Here is a 15,983-nt window from a genome sequence, read left to right as displayed (position 1 = left end):
CTGAGGGTTACGGGCGTGCTGGAGCTTATCCCAGCTCAGTCGCTACATTTCCAAATTGTTCCCTTATCGATTCTAGTATAGGAGAATGCCGCAATCGCGCACATTATGCAACATGCAGACCATTTAACCTTCATATCATAAGTGGCAAGTGTGGATATTTGACTGATATAGCTGTCAATGGCAGTGAATGAGTTAGCAGGCTATAGCACTCTAACCATTCTGAGTAAAGGCCTCTTTATGTGACAGCGTGCGCATTGCATCACATGAGGGACGTATTGGGCCGCGCGGCCCCTATGCGTCACTTGACGCGCACACGGCAAAAATTGTTGCTGCGCGTAGAGTGCCGTGGAGATAATCTCTCATGATTGGTCCATTTTAGTCACATGCTGTGGTGACGTACTCAGCGTTCCCCTTGGTTCCACATACCACCTACGCCGCCGCCTTCTTGATCGATTTTGCAGTATAATTAAACGTATCATCTGGTCATCTAGGTCCATTTGTTCTAGCAGACACTGTTCCACAGTCGCCATTGTTGTTGCTTTGTTCCTTGTTACGGAAAGGAAATTAAAAAACGGCTACCGGAAATGGCCAAAAAAACGCAGAGGAAACTCCACCCTGTGGTGTCCTAGCCAATACCAGCCATAGCGACACCGCCGACTTGGAGGAGAACTGCAGGACATTTTCAAAACTGCGAAACTGCATCCGAAGCCACTTTTACACTCCCTATAAAAGCAGACATTTTTCTGCCATATGTCCATGTTGCAGTTTAGTGTAAAAGGCAAAGGTGGATCAATTCTGCATCATCTTTTACGACTCAGATTCTGTAAATTTGCGGGATTTCTGTGTAAAAGGGGCTTATATGTTCCAGTTTCATACCACCATTGATGTAAAGATTCTCAAGAGCTTCACTGCTAAAAGCGAAACTACACCATAGCAAATGTTACACAGTGGACCAGGCTGGACCGTGAAATTCAAACTCGTTTTTTCTTTTTCAAACCCAAAGGATTTTTGAGTAAGCGGGAATAAATTTCCACTAAGTGTTTTTGGGAGTTGGTTAACCCCCCAAAAAGAAAAAACAAAAAGAAAACAGAAAAAAAGAGAACATTTGGGGGCTGGATGGAAAGAAAATACATGGATAGCAGCAAGTATGCGGGGTTCCACACTAGTCTGCTGCATCCAATCAACATATCATAGCAACATGGATTTATTTAACTTGAAAACCTGTTTGCGTTAACAGCCAGTAGTAAACAAGAAATCTGCAGATGAGAGCAAATAAATGATGAATGCACCAATCAGACATTTTGGATGGAACAGTTAAAAAAACAAACGAAAGGCCTAGTTGTTGTGTTGCCTCAGTGCCAAAATTAATCAACAGGTGTGTCATCCACTTCAATATATAAAGATGGCACCACTATGTGACTGTAGATACACTTGCTATGACTTGATACCACAATGTGTCACAGGAGAGTCTTTTCCACAATACACAGGCTGGGTGAGGCACCCATAAAGCTCAAGTTCACGGTTCAGCTTAAAGACAGAGTGCTGCATTTCAGAACTAAAACTGCTAATATTTCAACATTCATTCATTCATTCATCTTCCGAACGATAAAAAATCTGACGTTAGCTGACAAAATCAGAAAGCAATGAAAAACTACACTTCAATGAGTGACCTGTGTGCGATACAATGTAGAATGATATTCTAAATATAGTAGGCAACCAGTTCAGGGTGTACACTGCCTCTCACTCAGTCAGCTGAGATAGGGTCGAGTTCACCCACAACTGAGGAAAGGTGGTAAAGAAAATTTACATATGTATAGGGTTAGCGTTAGATTAAATGAGCCTTTGAGCATTTTTTTACACTTAAAAAGAAGCACTTTTCATATGCAGCAGTGCCCGCAACCTAGTCAGCCAGCCACCAGGGGGAGAACACGTTTAAAGCTTCACTGAGCTGTCCAATGGAGTAATATATAAAGCTTTTCTTTTGAAATTAGCCGTCTCGGCACATTGGCGGAGAGGCGGCATGTCACAGTAAGACACTATTAACAATCGTGGTAGCTGCCTTGACTTCAACTTTTCGGCTGGGCTGAACGCAGTAAAAAATAATAATAATAATAATAATAAAAAACACCACAAGTAAATAGAGAGGGAAATCCCTTCTTTGCAGCGTGTGACCATGCACGACTGACCAACAGTCAAGCAGAACAGAGACGTAGCCGTCTTTGACAATTCCTTATATTGACAGGGAGACTTTCAAATGAAAATTAGGTTCTTACAGCCTGTTACTGCGTTTTATACAGTAACTGTATTTGCTTCCATTAAGTTGCAATTTGTGATTGCACTTTGTAATAGCATATTTATTCAGTTAGCCATTGGAAAAGTAGAATTCTTTATGTGGATTTATTTTTTTATCTGTCATTTATTCTTATTTAAAGATTCATTTTGCACTGAAAACTGTTACATAGTTTTTGTTGAAAAGTAGTGTAATAAAAAAAAATAAAGATTTTTCCCTTAAATGAGGAATAATCGTGATTAATAATCATGATTTCAATATCGATCAAAATAATCGTGATTATTATTTTGGCCATAATCTTGCAGCCCTAGTTCAGTCGGTTAATTGAAGACTTGTCTATTGGTGTGTCTGTGAATGGTTATTTGTGCCCTAAATCAATATCAATACCAACGTTGGTATCGATATTATCGACTTTTGGATCAGTCCCCCCTCCACCAGTGCAAACAATGGAGCTCCGTCCGAACAGACGGATGCTCAAATTGACCACAAGCAAATGAAACAGCACAAACAACGCTACAAATGCATCTAAAAGGACTCTCACGGATGTGTGTTATTACAAGGTGTGATAAACAAGAAGCCGCACACACACTGACCCAAGCACACCGGGGGCTCGGTGTAAACGGAGCCGCAGGGCCGCATCCATGAACGGACGAAGGGAATGTTATTGCTAAGCTATTCATAATGTCCATGACTCGTATTTACTGACCTGCTAAGAAGGATAGGGACGCTGGGCGCGGTGTGAGGTGTGATTACCTGCAGAGAAAAGGCCACCAAAAGGCGGTGTGGCTTCTAGCCAGCTAGCGTCGATGCTAGCCGGAGAGACTGGACGGCGAAGGCTCTAAGCTCCGTCGCTTGGGAAAATATTTGGATGGTCCCAACACATAAGATGCCAAGCGGGGGAGGAAATTAAAACCACCAAGCGACAACTAGTAAACAAATAACAATTTAAGAATAATTTACTTCTATTAAAAAAAAATGCATTAGCATACGTGTACGGTGTTACCCATCTAGTGCTGCTACTACTACTTGAGGACCCTTTGTTCCAGGCAGCCAGTCCGTTGATACACAAGAAGAAAAAAAAGAAAAAAGAAAAAAAAAACAGCTCCGCCCCTTTGCGCGTACACTGGCGCGCGCATAAAAAAATACATTGTTTTATTTTTATAGCCCCAATTAACAAACAATATTATCTCAAGGAACTTCATATACAACTTTGGCAAGTAATTTATTACATGTAATGAGATTACATAATTTAATTACAAAACGTATGTAATTGTAAACCATTACATGACTGGGAGAAAATGTGCCATTGAAACTTTCATGATTACAATTTTAGTTATTTTGGAAAAACAGCCACAAAAGCTCAATTTCTTTTTGTTTCTTTTTTTTTAATCTCAAATCCTTCAAAATCAACTCTTGCGATTGGCTCTCTGTTGGTCATGTGCCATTTTGCTGTAATATCAAACATGGCATAATTTTCCAAATATGACCACAAAGCATCACCTTGTGGTGAAATCTATTACTGAAAAGGTTAGACGCATAAACTAGGTTTACATCCAGACTTTTTTTTTGCCATTCCGATTGAATTCATTCAGATTGAAGATCACTGGTCAACTGTTTACATGTGACGTGATCTATTCCCAGCGGGTGTATACATGTGCACTACTTTTAATTGGACCAGCCGTGTGACATGCGCACATAAACGTCATTTATCAAGATGGAGTTCATTCGTCTAACACAGTCGTTGGGATTCTTTTTTACACTTTTTACACTGTGTCAAATTGTATCATCTCCTGCGGTACCCCTGATGATCTCTCACAGCACATTAGTGTGCCACGGTACACATTGTTGGGTATCACTGCACTCAGCCATATGATAATCAAACATATGAGGACAACTGTGTGTTTTACTAAATTTACTAATTTACTAAATAAAAGTAGGGCTGTGAATTTCAAAATAAGAGCCAAGTCAATAAAAAAGAAAGTATTACCTGTTCAATTAAAGTGCTAAACTTTGCAAAAATACTTTTTTCCAGAATTTTGAGGTCAACTTTGGGGGTGCGTATTATACATGGGTGTGCATTATACACGAAAAAATTACGGTAATTGTGGTCACTTTTTTTTTACAACGTAGTTTTATTAAAACAAAACCATTCTCACTTGATGTTTGATGAAGGAAATGTTCACATGAATTACGAGGCCTTATGGTTTCATATGGTCTGTTGAATGAATCGGGCAAGAAATCCATTTCCTCAGTCTTATTCATCATCCCCTCCTAATGAAATGATGATGATGAAATTAATTTGTACTGTCATGACCTTCTCTGTCTTAAAACAGAGTTTGCTTTCATTTCCATAGCGTCTGGAGTATGATCACGCGCTCTGACTTGCACAGCTCAGTTAAGTCTGCACCAGTGATGTGTTAATCAGGCTGGTTAATTCAAGGCGTCTTTGTAAAGACTTTTGGAAAGTGATTGACTCTGCTGATGGCTCAAATCCTTTTTAGACCGCAGTCCTGATCCTTTCCTAGCCTCATATTATGTAAGGATATAATCTGCAGCCTCACTTTTAATCAATAACCACTCTGATGTTTACAAGCAATAGATTTGAAGGAGCAGACAAGCCTTTGTGGTCTCTAAGTGCATTTTAAAGCTCAATTGGTTGAGGCCTTCGCTTAGTCAGTTTGTGTAATTATATAAAGTAGGAGAGCAGATGAGGAAAGTGAAGCGGTGGGTTTTATTGAAAGGCTAGGAGTAAATACATCGGAAGCCCACCAGGGACTCTTACTGGTAAAGCCCCACATCAGACCACAGCACCGATGCCGACTATCTGGAGAATGTTCACTCGACAGGTGAGGGGCCTTCAAGTAGCACACCAAATTAATGGAAAACAAATATGATACAATAATTTGACAGCGTGTATTATTATATATTGAGTGTTTGTGATTGTTTTTAATCAGACTGAACAGGCCAACTACTTGTTTCTTAGTTTTTTAGAATCCCTTATTTCAGGGCAGACATTTTTCCTCTAACATTTTATAGAGTTCCCTTTTAGAGCTTCATGTCATTTTTTTTTAACAATTACAAAGCTGGTGATGGACTACATTGCAACTAATACAGGAAGAATTACAGAGGAAATGGGGAGAAAGCTGTTCTGACAACTTTAATCTTTAGTGTTGTTGTTGTTGTTTTTTTTTATGCAATGATTGCCAAGTTTTGTGAAAACTGGAGAGAGATGGAGCTACACTGTCCTCTGCTGGAGATCCTGCATATTTAGAAGAATTCTTTAGAAGAAGAAGGAGGGTGATGAGGATTATCCATCCATCCATTTTCCGTACTGCTTATCCTCACTAGGGTCGCGGGCGTGCTGTAGCCTATCTCAGCTATCTTTGGGCGACAGGCGGGGTACACCCGAACTGGTCGCCAGCCAATCGCAGGGCACATAGAAACGAACAACCATTCGCACTCACATTCACACTGACGTGCAATTTATTGTTCAATCAACCTACCATGGATGTTTTGGGGATGTGGGAGGAAACCGGAGTACCCGAGAAAACAAACGCAGGCATGGGGAGCACATGCAAACTCCACACAGGCGAGGCCGGATTTGAACCCGGTCCTCAGAACTGTGAGGCAGCTCTGCTAACCAGTCATCACCATGACACCTATTATTATTATTATTATTATACAGTTATTTAAATTGGATCACATTTGAACCATATGCATCTTTGACACAACTATTAACTAATTGACTTTTTTTTCCCTACAGTGAATGTCATATAGACTTCCTAGCTATTTATTTAACCCTACTGTTATGTATGTTTTCCCCCCATGTTTAATAATACAACAAAGCTAATTAAAAATAATTTTAAAAGACAAACAAAAGAACTAAAATAGACCTGATATTTATTTTCTGAAATGTTTGTACATTTACACTCGCCTGACTTTGGTGCAGGCAACGTGGGTTCAGTTCCCACTCAGTGACGGTGTGAATGTGAGTGCGAATGGTTGTCCGTGTCTATATGTGCCCTGCGACTGACTGGCGACCAGTTCAGGGTGTAGTCCGCCTTTCGCCCGAAGTCAGCTGGGATAGGCTCCAGCGTCCCGCGACCCTAACCAGGATAAGCGGTGTTGAAAATGGATAGAAATGGATGGATGGTTTGTACATTTAAAAATAAATATAGGTTAGTTTGACTCGTAATTTAACAGGAAGGTTAAACACCAGAGTCATTTCATGTTGTAGATATGTTAGCCATTGATTTTCTACATTACTTATCTTTTCGATGTGGTATTGAGCTGGGAATTGATCCCACCCCAGCAGCATGAAAGTCAGCGACAGTATGAGAAAGCTGTATTTTAGGGTCTACAATGAAGCAATCGTGATCACGCAGCTGATATGTTTAACAAACTGGCTCAGGGTAATTTGACAATTGGTATTTGGAATTGGATATAAGTGACACCATGATATACTATTCCTGTGTCTAATGTATACAAGTGTGTTTAATGTTTTGAAAATAACTATTGTTTTGCAAAAAGTGTGAGACTGATATTGTGCTTATAGTGGTGCAGATCTGAGCCAGTGTTTTGCTCTTTGAGTGTAAGGTTTTGATAATTGTGTAAAACTTTTGATTTTAGTGTTTATACAGTCAAAAAATGTAAATACAAAATATTTGCATTTATTTATTTATTTATTTATTTATCTATCTATCTATCTATTATAAGTAATAGATTTGATTTAAAACATTTTTTAGTTCAGTTTTTTTTTTGTTTTACAATATTTAAGCACGCGGCACGGTGGCCGACTGGTTAGAGCGTCAGCCTCACAGTTCTGAGGTGCGGGGTTCAATCCCCGGCCCCGCCTGTGTGGAGTTTGCATGTTCTCCCCGTGCCTGCGTGGGTTTTCTCCGGGCACTCCGGTTTCCTCCCACATCCCAAAAACATGCATGAATTGGAGACTCTAAATTGCCCGTAGGCATGACTGTGAGTGTGAATGGTTGTTTGTTCCTATGTGCCCTGCGATTGGCTGGCAACCAGTTCAGGGTGTACCCCGCCTCCTGCCCGATGACAGCTGGGATAGGCTCCAGCACGCCCGCGACCCTAGTGAGGAGAAGCGGCTCAGAAAATGGATGGATGGATGGATGGAATATTTAAGCACCATGTGTGCCTAATCTTACACTGTAGTGGCAAACAAAAATGTAAAATATTTATAGGAATACTACTGCCTTGTTTTGGATGAACTCTTGGGCTACTATGCTACGGTATTTTAATGTCAGTCATTGTTCTGGTACTTGAAGAGCTAAGTTTTTTTTTAGGTGGTACTTGCTGTAAATAGTTGTAGAACCACTGCTATGCTGTGTGTGCGCGTGTGTGTGCGTGTGCGTGTGTGTGTATTGGGACACCTTACACACAGGAAATTTTGGTGGATACAGTATATGCAGAGATTTAGTCGGATGCAGAGATACTTGCATCCATCCATTCATTTTCTATAACGCTTGTCCTCATTTACACTGGGATCCTTTATTGTATTGTCAAACGGAAAACAATGTTAAAATGACTCCGCTAATGTTGTCTGTTTGTTTATGTATTTATTTATTTTCCAGAAATGAACTCACTAATTACTCTTTAAAAAAAAATAAAGTCACTACCGTTGACGGAAAAGGTCCTACAAAACTAAACTAAACTAGCTCCTTTCTGTTCGCAGACCTGTTGTTAGTGGAAGCAGTGCACGTCAGCTCTTGTTGTGTTAACAAGTAAGGAATGGAATGACGTGTGGTGGGGGACAGGGGGGTGTTTTCTCTGATCTCACAGTTACACAATGTGTAGTGTGTATTTCTCTGCTGCTTAGCTAGCAGAGACAGATGGAAGCAGTACATCTAGTTATTTAAAGACTAATGCTGTAGCTGTTCCACTGAATAATGAAACACCTATGGCACCGTATTAAATTTGACAGGACTATTAGCACAGCTGATTTATAAGGGCATCGTGTAAAGAAAAAAAAAAACGCCAATGTCACACCACAAGAGCAAATTCTCTATACCTACAGTGTTAGTTGCTAATTCAAAGGCAATGCATCAACATGGCTGCAGATATTTTCATGACTGCACAGCTTTGCTGGGAAAAGAGTACTTTGTAAATCCTGTTTTATGGCGTATGATTCCTTTAATGGCTCCCATCTGTCAGCATTTATCTTGATTTGCGTTCTCTCATCACACCCGCTGTGTGCATTACACAGATTCTATCTCTGGCCTGTCAGCAAATAGACATTTATTAATTCTTATCATAAAAGTATGAATCAGGGTGATGATTTGTATATACAAAGTCGTTCAAACTGCCCTCAAGTGTGTCTTTTGTTCCCCTCCATCTTGTGGTTTAAAGACTGAGGCAAAAGATGTGCCCTGTTTTTAAAAAGTCATCATCTCCATCTCGTTTCATCCTCCTCCCTGCCTAGGTGGCACATGCCAGCTTTCCACTTCCAGGCTGAGGGGCCTGCAGCAGATGTGACATCACAACAGCTCATCTCCACTCTGCAAAACCCCTCCTTTCCCTATATCAGGCTCCCCAGCATCTCCCACACATTCCTGCTCTCTCCCTGCCTACGCACACACGGCCATTTTGATCTCGTTTACAGTAAGGAGGGACGAGAAGAGGCATAAAAAAGGCACTTTAAGACAGTGTTGTTGTGTAATCAACAAATAAATAAATAAAAGGCTGCCATCTTGGCCCTGCTTGAAGTCACTTTTCTCCAATCAGCAGCCATGTGACTTTCTGCATGAGGTAACTGATGTTAGTGCAGAGTGAACAAGGGCAAAGAGTGAGTGGAATGGAAGGGAGGGGGGTGAGAGTGATGAGCCGAGGGGAGAGTGTGTCGGAGTGGGTGCGTTTGAGGGGGAGGAGGGAGAGGGCATAAATGCAATCTATTTTTACCATTTAGCCAGAACAAAGGATGTGATTGGCTCCACTGGGTTAGGGCACAGAGAACAAAGCCTTAAAAAAGGCAAAGTCACAGCAACAGAAGGTCGCCAACGCACTTTAAGCAGGCTGATGTGTGCCACCATATAGAGACTGCTATTAACCTGTTTACATGCTCGCTGCAGCCATCTTTAATGGCTAACATTACTGTGCAAAGAGGCACGAACAAAACAAGACCAGAGGGAGAGAGAGAGTGATGTCACGTTAAATACGGGGCCATTTGTTTTTCCACATGTGCATGTGACACACGCACGCACACACACACACAAACACACAAGCGCCTATTAAATGGAACCATGAAAGTAAAAAAATATATATATAGTGGGATACTGGGTTTTGGTAATTAAAAAAAAAAAAAAAATCCCATAGGAAATTATGTCAGTTAATCAGTTCCAGAGTCAAACTGTTTCCATCATCCAACAATTAGTATCAGTCTCATTTACAAATGTAAAAATATGTTAACTGTGATATTAACATGTCAAAACGACTTTTCCCAAACTTGCGCATTTGTTGCAATTGTCAGAGTAAAATGCTCTGGATGAGTGGTTCTCAAACCGTTTACACCCAAATACCACCCATAGTTGGCCTACGTGTTCATTCAAAATGAGGCAGAGGCTTTATTCCAAAAGAGTATATTAACTATTATTGTAAACCACTGTAACATAATGCATAGTTCGAAAATGAAAACTGTGCTTAAATATGGGAGAATAATTTTTTAAAATGTACTCAAATAATGATTAAATTCAAATGTATTGCACATTATTTGTTCATTCATTTTCCGTACTGCTTATCCTTACTAAGCTCGGGGGCGTGCTGCAGCTGATTAGTTAAATAAAATTGTACCCATATAAATGTTTGGGAAAAATAGTTTTAAAGGTTAAATCCAACTGTATTGCACTTAAAAGTTAAATTCAACTGAACTGCACTTAACAAATACACTGTACTATACTGGATTACAAAGTTAAAGCCACTGTAACATTATGCACAACATTTTTAGAGGGAGCCTGCACACCAATAGTGGTACTCATACCACACTTTGAGAATCACTGCTGTAGATCAACAAACATGTGCTGAGAACTATTTCTTCTTCACATTAATACAAAAAGAGCATTAGGAATAAACTGAAAATTAGGCCGCCCTAATAATCCTTTGTAAATATCTAATACCTTTCTGTCTATGTTTTTTATGAATAGTATGTTTGGCGCCCAGGGACTCGCCACATTTCTAATCTGGGTTTTGAGTTAAAAAAAATTTAATAAAATTCTTCCGACTTGCCCCTTGCGCTCCTTAATTTTAAACATACAGTAATTAACTGTCATACAAGTCTAAAAAGAAGTTAACCACTGTAAACATATAAATCAATAAAACAGTCTCCCTTTGACAACAAGTAAAGACACTGAGGTCTCGCGAATTTTGCCTCACAAGAACAATGACAGTTCGATCTAAAAAAAAAAAAAGTCAAAAATTGTATGACCTTTTGTGGCATTTGACTTTAGAGGTTCCGCTGTAAACAAAAAGGGCCATCCTCCACATACTCTTCACAATACAAGAATGTAAACAAAGCCGCTTTCATATAAGATGATTCATTGCGTGCATACACAGTCGTGCTGCCCTGTGGCTTTTTTCCCGAAAGCTCCACCAATCTTAACGTGCCTCTACAGGCTCATGGGCCTCCGTGATGGGTGCTCGAGCGCACGTCCTTCCTCGTTTGCTAATATTTGCTTCACAACATTAGCTGCGATACTGCAAATCCTCCCTGTGCACCCTTCACACACATGGATGTCATTAAATGTTTCTGCCCGACAGTGAAGTCTGTCAACAAGAGGGGGGCTACAAGAGAGGGCCTTTAAAGGAAGCCAGGAAATAGACCAGACCTTAAAAAAAATACTCTGTAATATTATATCTGACAGCTGATAGCAAATAAAACATAGCATAAAATGAAAAGTTAGTCCCCTTTTCCAATGACTTTTCTTCTCATTGGAAGAAGTAGCAAAAATCTGACGTACGGGGAGCGGAAACCCATTGCAAAATCTTATGGGGTGGTGGGGGTGAAGCAACACACAAAAGCAACATGTGCCTTTGGATGCATTTTACACTTGGAACCCTTTCCATAATGAAAGTACAAAAAAATAACAGAAAGTAACAAGAGGGAAATGCAAAGGAACAATGGCAAAGCGCTCTCAGTGACATGTACACTTTCCTGTGCAGACTTATTCAGAATTAAATTTTTCCCTGAAAAAAGATCATCCATCCCTCTGTTTTCTATACCGGTTATCCTCATTACGGTCGGGGATGTGCTGGAGCCTATTTGAGCTGCCTTCAGGTGAGAGGCAGAGTATACCCTGGACTGATCGCCAACAAATCGGAGGGAACATACTTTATGGACAAACATACACAAACAACTATTCACATTTACATTCACACTTGGGACAATTTAGAGTATTCAATTAACCTAACATGCATGTTTTTGGAATGTGGGGAGAAGAGGGAGTACCCTGCGAAAGCCCATGCAAGTACGGGGAGAACATGCAAACTCCACACAGGAAAGCAAGAGGCCGGCTTCAGGCCCAACCTTAGAACTGTGTGGTGGATGTGCTAACCACTCATGTCTTGGAAAAAGACCATTTAGCACACATTTGAAAATGTCTGAGGACCTCCTACTCTCTACTACTACAACTGCAACTGTAGACCCTTGGAACTTAAAAGGTTTTGTCAAATAACATTTGTAACTTTTGTATATCAAAAATTTAAAACCATTAAGAAAATATGGTCCAGAAGTGGAACTTGAGTCCAAAATCTGTATTTTTTTTCGGCGTATATATATATATATATATTTATTTTTTTTTTTTATTAATTATTTTTTTTAATTATTTATTTATTTACTTTTTTTTTTTAAGGAAAGTAAAGAGGAAAATTTTTAAAAACCTAACTTACCAAAAGTGGCACTCATCAAAATTAAAGTTCACAATGCATTTTGTTGCAAAATTCCACCACTAAGTTATTGGGCGCAGTAATGGCCCTTGGAATCTGCTTTGAGAAATCCTGCCTGAAGTGCTGTTGGAATTAGTCAGCCAATAGGCAAACTTAATTGATTCCAAGCACCAAAACAGAACTATGACTCAAATCATCACAGTGCAGTGAAAGAAAGAAAAGGAGAGTTCATTTCCTATTTGTGTCGACTCGCAGCAGAAAAGTAAATTCCTCATATGTGAGTGTCTCACAAGGTGGCAAAATCTAAAGTAGCATTGATGTGATCAGGGCCTCTGCATAGACTCTATCCCAGGGAGGGGTCATCAACCTTTTTGTAACTACGAGCTACTTCTTGGGTACTGATTAATGCAAAAGGCTACTAGTTTGATACACACTTCGGAAATAACAAATTTTCTCAAGTTACCTTTAATTGTGTTCCATCCATCTATTTTCCCTACCGCTTATCCTCACCTTTAATTATGTTATCATTTAAAAATTAATTATATACAGTATGTGAAGACACTGATTATGTTTATGATTTCTCACAATAATCATCACCAATTATTTAGCAAGATAGGAAACATGGATATTAATATGTAACACTGTTTTTATAAACCTCTGCAGGTCTTTACATTTTCAAATGATCACTCACTCCAAGGAAATAACAATGTTCCATCATTACATAAGTCATTCGTGCGACAGAAGTGTGCAGCAGCGAGAAGGTCGGCGAGACGAGGCACTCACCGGGACAAGCGCAACCTCCAACAGACATCTTCTCACATGTTGGGGGCTCAGCTTTGAAGGAAACAGCAGCACTCGGCCCTCACGCTGCTCGCATGGGCTACGCTTCTGAGGGAAAACAACACAGGCAGAAAGAGAGAAGAGGAAGGGTGGAGAGATAAGAAGAGGGAGTGGTACGATTCCGAAGCAGGGCCACCGCTCGCTCGCTCGCTCTCTGTCAGAGGCAGGAAGTTGGCAGTGGCTGCATCATTAACAGGCATGTTGCAACACAAGTGGGAGGGGAAATGAATCAGAAAGACTTGATTGCACAGCAGACAGGAGTAAGTAACACGAAATGGAGCTCAGTGTCTGTGTGCGTGCGCGTGTGTGTGTGTGCGCGTGCGCGCGCGTGTGTGTGTGGCATTGATGCATTGTCTATTTTTGCCGTGCTGCTGTGGGAGATAAACATTCTCAGTAGGGTCCCAGAGGCAGAGGGTCATTAATGCAAAACCAACACATGCACTCATGCCTCATGTATGACTGACTCCCATCTCAACCCCTTTTCTTTCTCTCTCATTGCTACCTTTGGCTGCACAGAGAAGACGTGTGTTAATCACCGCAGACAGTATTGATTAAAAATGCAAAGCCCACCTGGAGAGCGGAGACACTCGAGGCCCACGGGAGTCGGGGAGAGAGTGCACGTTAATATGCACCCGCTCCCCAACATGAAGACCCTTTACTCTCTTCGACACACTGTAATCCCTCTTCACTTGCTCATTGTCACCCACAACTTAACCTTTTGACAGTTTAGTCCATTTCCATTACCACCAACGCATCTCTTTTGTCACTTTTCAAACAGAAAGCCTGTATTTCATCATTACTTGTTTTCAGGATTACACAACACTACTGAACTAATTTCTGCAAAATCTCATTCTCGTGCAATAGTGCATAGGGCCAGGAAAACCCCATTAAGCCTATGTTCACACAGTAGAATATGTATATAATATGGTTAAATCCAATCTTTATATGTAGTAATGACAAAACAATGCATCCGTGAAGTGACATATATGGATGGCATGGGTGGCGCCAGTGGGTGACTAGGGGTGGCCACCCCACCGGTGCCCCACATGCGTCGTGAATAATTGCTAAAATATTTTCCAGTCGAAGTTTGATTCATTTTGTGGCCACCTCACAAAAGAAAAAATTGCTGGCCACCCCACTGAAAAATTCCTAGCTCCGCCCCTGACGCAATGCACACAATACACGACATCACATGGCGCAGTGTGCTTAGGGAAGTAAATATGGCGCCCCGCATGCCAATATGGTTGACGCATTTGTGCCAATTTCAGTATTTTGTGCATGAACTGACTGACTGTATTTTTCAGTTCTACTAGCGCATGTTCTTTTCATCACTGTTTTCTGCTCCTTCGTCCGCCATTGCTTTTTGAGCAATGTTTTGTTTTGTTTTCTGTTTTGTCGAACAGTTGTGACGTTTTGATCACATATAAGTCGGATGAGCGGAACCTCACCGACTTATCATCCGATGTATTTCCACATACGAAAGAGGCCAGAATCAGATTTGAAAAATTTGAATTGTTCTTTTCACATTGACATGAAAAAAAATCTGATACATGTAAAATATGAGCAAAAGGCAAACATTGAATTGACAGGAAGTGTGACTACCACTACTCTGCTCACCACGTGACACCTTTCCTCTGCCAAAAAAAGGTATGTCGCCTACCAAGTATTATTTCTAATTTCCTGGTCAGCCAGGGTTCCAGTCGTTGATTAACACGGATTCTTTATTGTAACAAGTTAGCGACTGAGGATACACAGCTAGTAGAAATTACTATAAAGCCTTTTGCCTTTGCTCTGGATGCTAAAGAATCTAACGCCAGTCTCCACTTTGCTGCAACGGCCTCTCGTGGTCAACAGCCACATCCCGAAAAACAGAAGAGACGCTCGTTCTCCTCTATTGTATTTATTTGTTAGCATGTCTTGTTCCTACATTCAACTCAAAATGGAGTGAGAATGATGTGGCAAATGTTTCCAAGGTGCTAATTCCACACAGCAATGGCAAATAAACTGATTCTGACTCTAACTGCTTCTTTCCCCTTGCCAACTAATTTTTCAAACGGTTGATTTATAAGTTCACAGTGACGCTTATTACTGTAGCAATCATCATAGCTCCATCACTCTTGTTTGTACAATTCTGCTGTTGATTATGGCACTGTTTCAATTCTTATATTGCTCAATGGCTCTCTGTTCTTTGTACATTTGTGTGTACTGTATGGCCTAAATGTATATTTTGTTGTGTGTCTTTTTTGCTACAGTACTAGAGTAATTCCAACTCCCTGCGGGAAAGCCTGTTTATTCTAACATCCTTGGCTAAAGAAGATAACTCTGATGCAGTCTGTGCAGCGTCAATTTTGTGTTTTCCCTCACTACTATTTTGAAGTGGAAAACCGATGTAGAGGTGAGGCGAGATGGAGAGGTGATATGGAAAAGTGGCATAAATGTTGTAATGATTTGCCTAAAGACCCAAAAAGCAGTTAGGGAAAAAGCAAACGTTTGAATTAAATGCACATTGGATCAAAAGGATGCTAATCTTGAAAAACAAAAAAAGTCCAAGCATAAAACAGATTAAATGTGGCAATGTCCGAGGACAGTTTTGAAGGGGGGCCCACAAACAATGTAGCCAAGGAGCCCCTGAGGACCTTAATCAGGTTTAAGATTCAGATCCAGGAATTGTATTTATATCATTTTTTCAATCTTGTTATATTTTTGGTTGTATGTGTTACATTACAAATGCATACAATAACTGGAGGATTCCAGGCGGGATACATTGTGGACTTCATAACCATGCATTTTTAGGAGCAAATCTTCGCATGCAGACAATCACACTTAACTTACACAAGCACAAAAACAAGTCTTGCACTTGATCTTGTCAAGACTGATCTTGACTGTTGACTGTCTCTGCCGTGATATAACATCTGACAACTTGGCTGTCAGACAAGTAAGTATGCACATATGGATCTTC

The 15,983-nt window shown here is 40.4% G+C and overlaps 1 protein-coding gene across 4 annotated transcripts in view; it reads right to left on the bottom strand.

The window, feature by feature from the left end:
- ldb1a (LIM domain binding 1a) overlaps positions 1-15,983 on the bottom strand; it is a 37,504-nt gene that overhangs the window by 20,645 nt on the left and 876 nt on the right. The window contains exons 1-2 of one of the 4 annotated variants that reach the window (XM_061789525.1): positions 3,294-3,379; positions 3,044-3,216 (exon numbers count right to left, since the gene is read on the bottom strand). Coding sequence is in view for 3 of the 4 variants with exons in the window: in XM_061789521.1 (XP_061645505.1) it covers positions 12,968-12,995 (28 nt within the window). In the remaining variant the exon portion in view is untranslated. Of the gene's footprint in view, positions 1-3,043; positions 3,217-3,293; positions 3,380-12,967; positions 13,205-15,983 lie in introns of those variants that run through there. The other 3 variants (XM_061789521.1, XM_061789520.1, XM_061789526.1) reach the window with 3 other exon arrangements.

This window comes from Phyllopteryx taeniolatus, chromosome 11 (genome assembly GCF_024500385.1).
Source record: "Phyllopteryx taeniolatus isolate TA_2022b chromosome 11, UOR_Ptae_1.2, whole genome shotgun sequence".
In the NCBI taxonomy this organism is placed as follows: Eukaryota; Metazoa; Chordata; class Actinopteri; order Syngnathiformes; family Syngnathidae; genus Phyllopteryx; species Phyllopteryx taeniolatus.
This window is presented reverse-complemented; position numbering and strand designations above follow the sequence as displayed.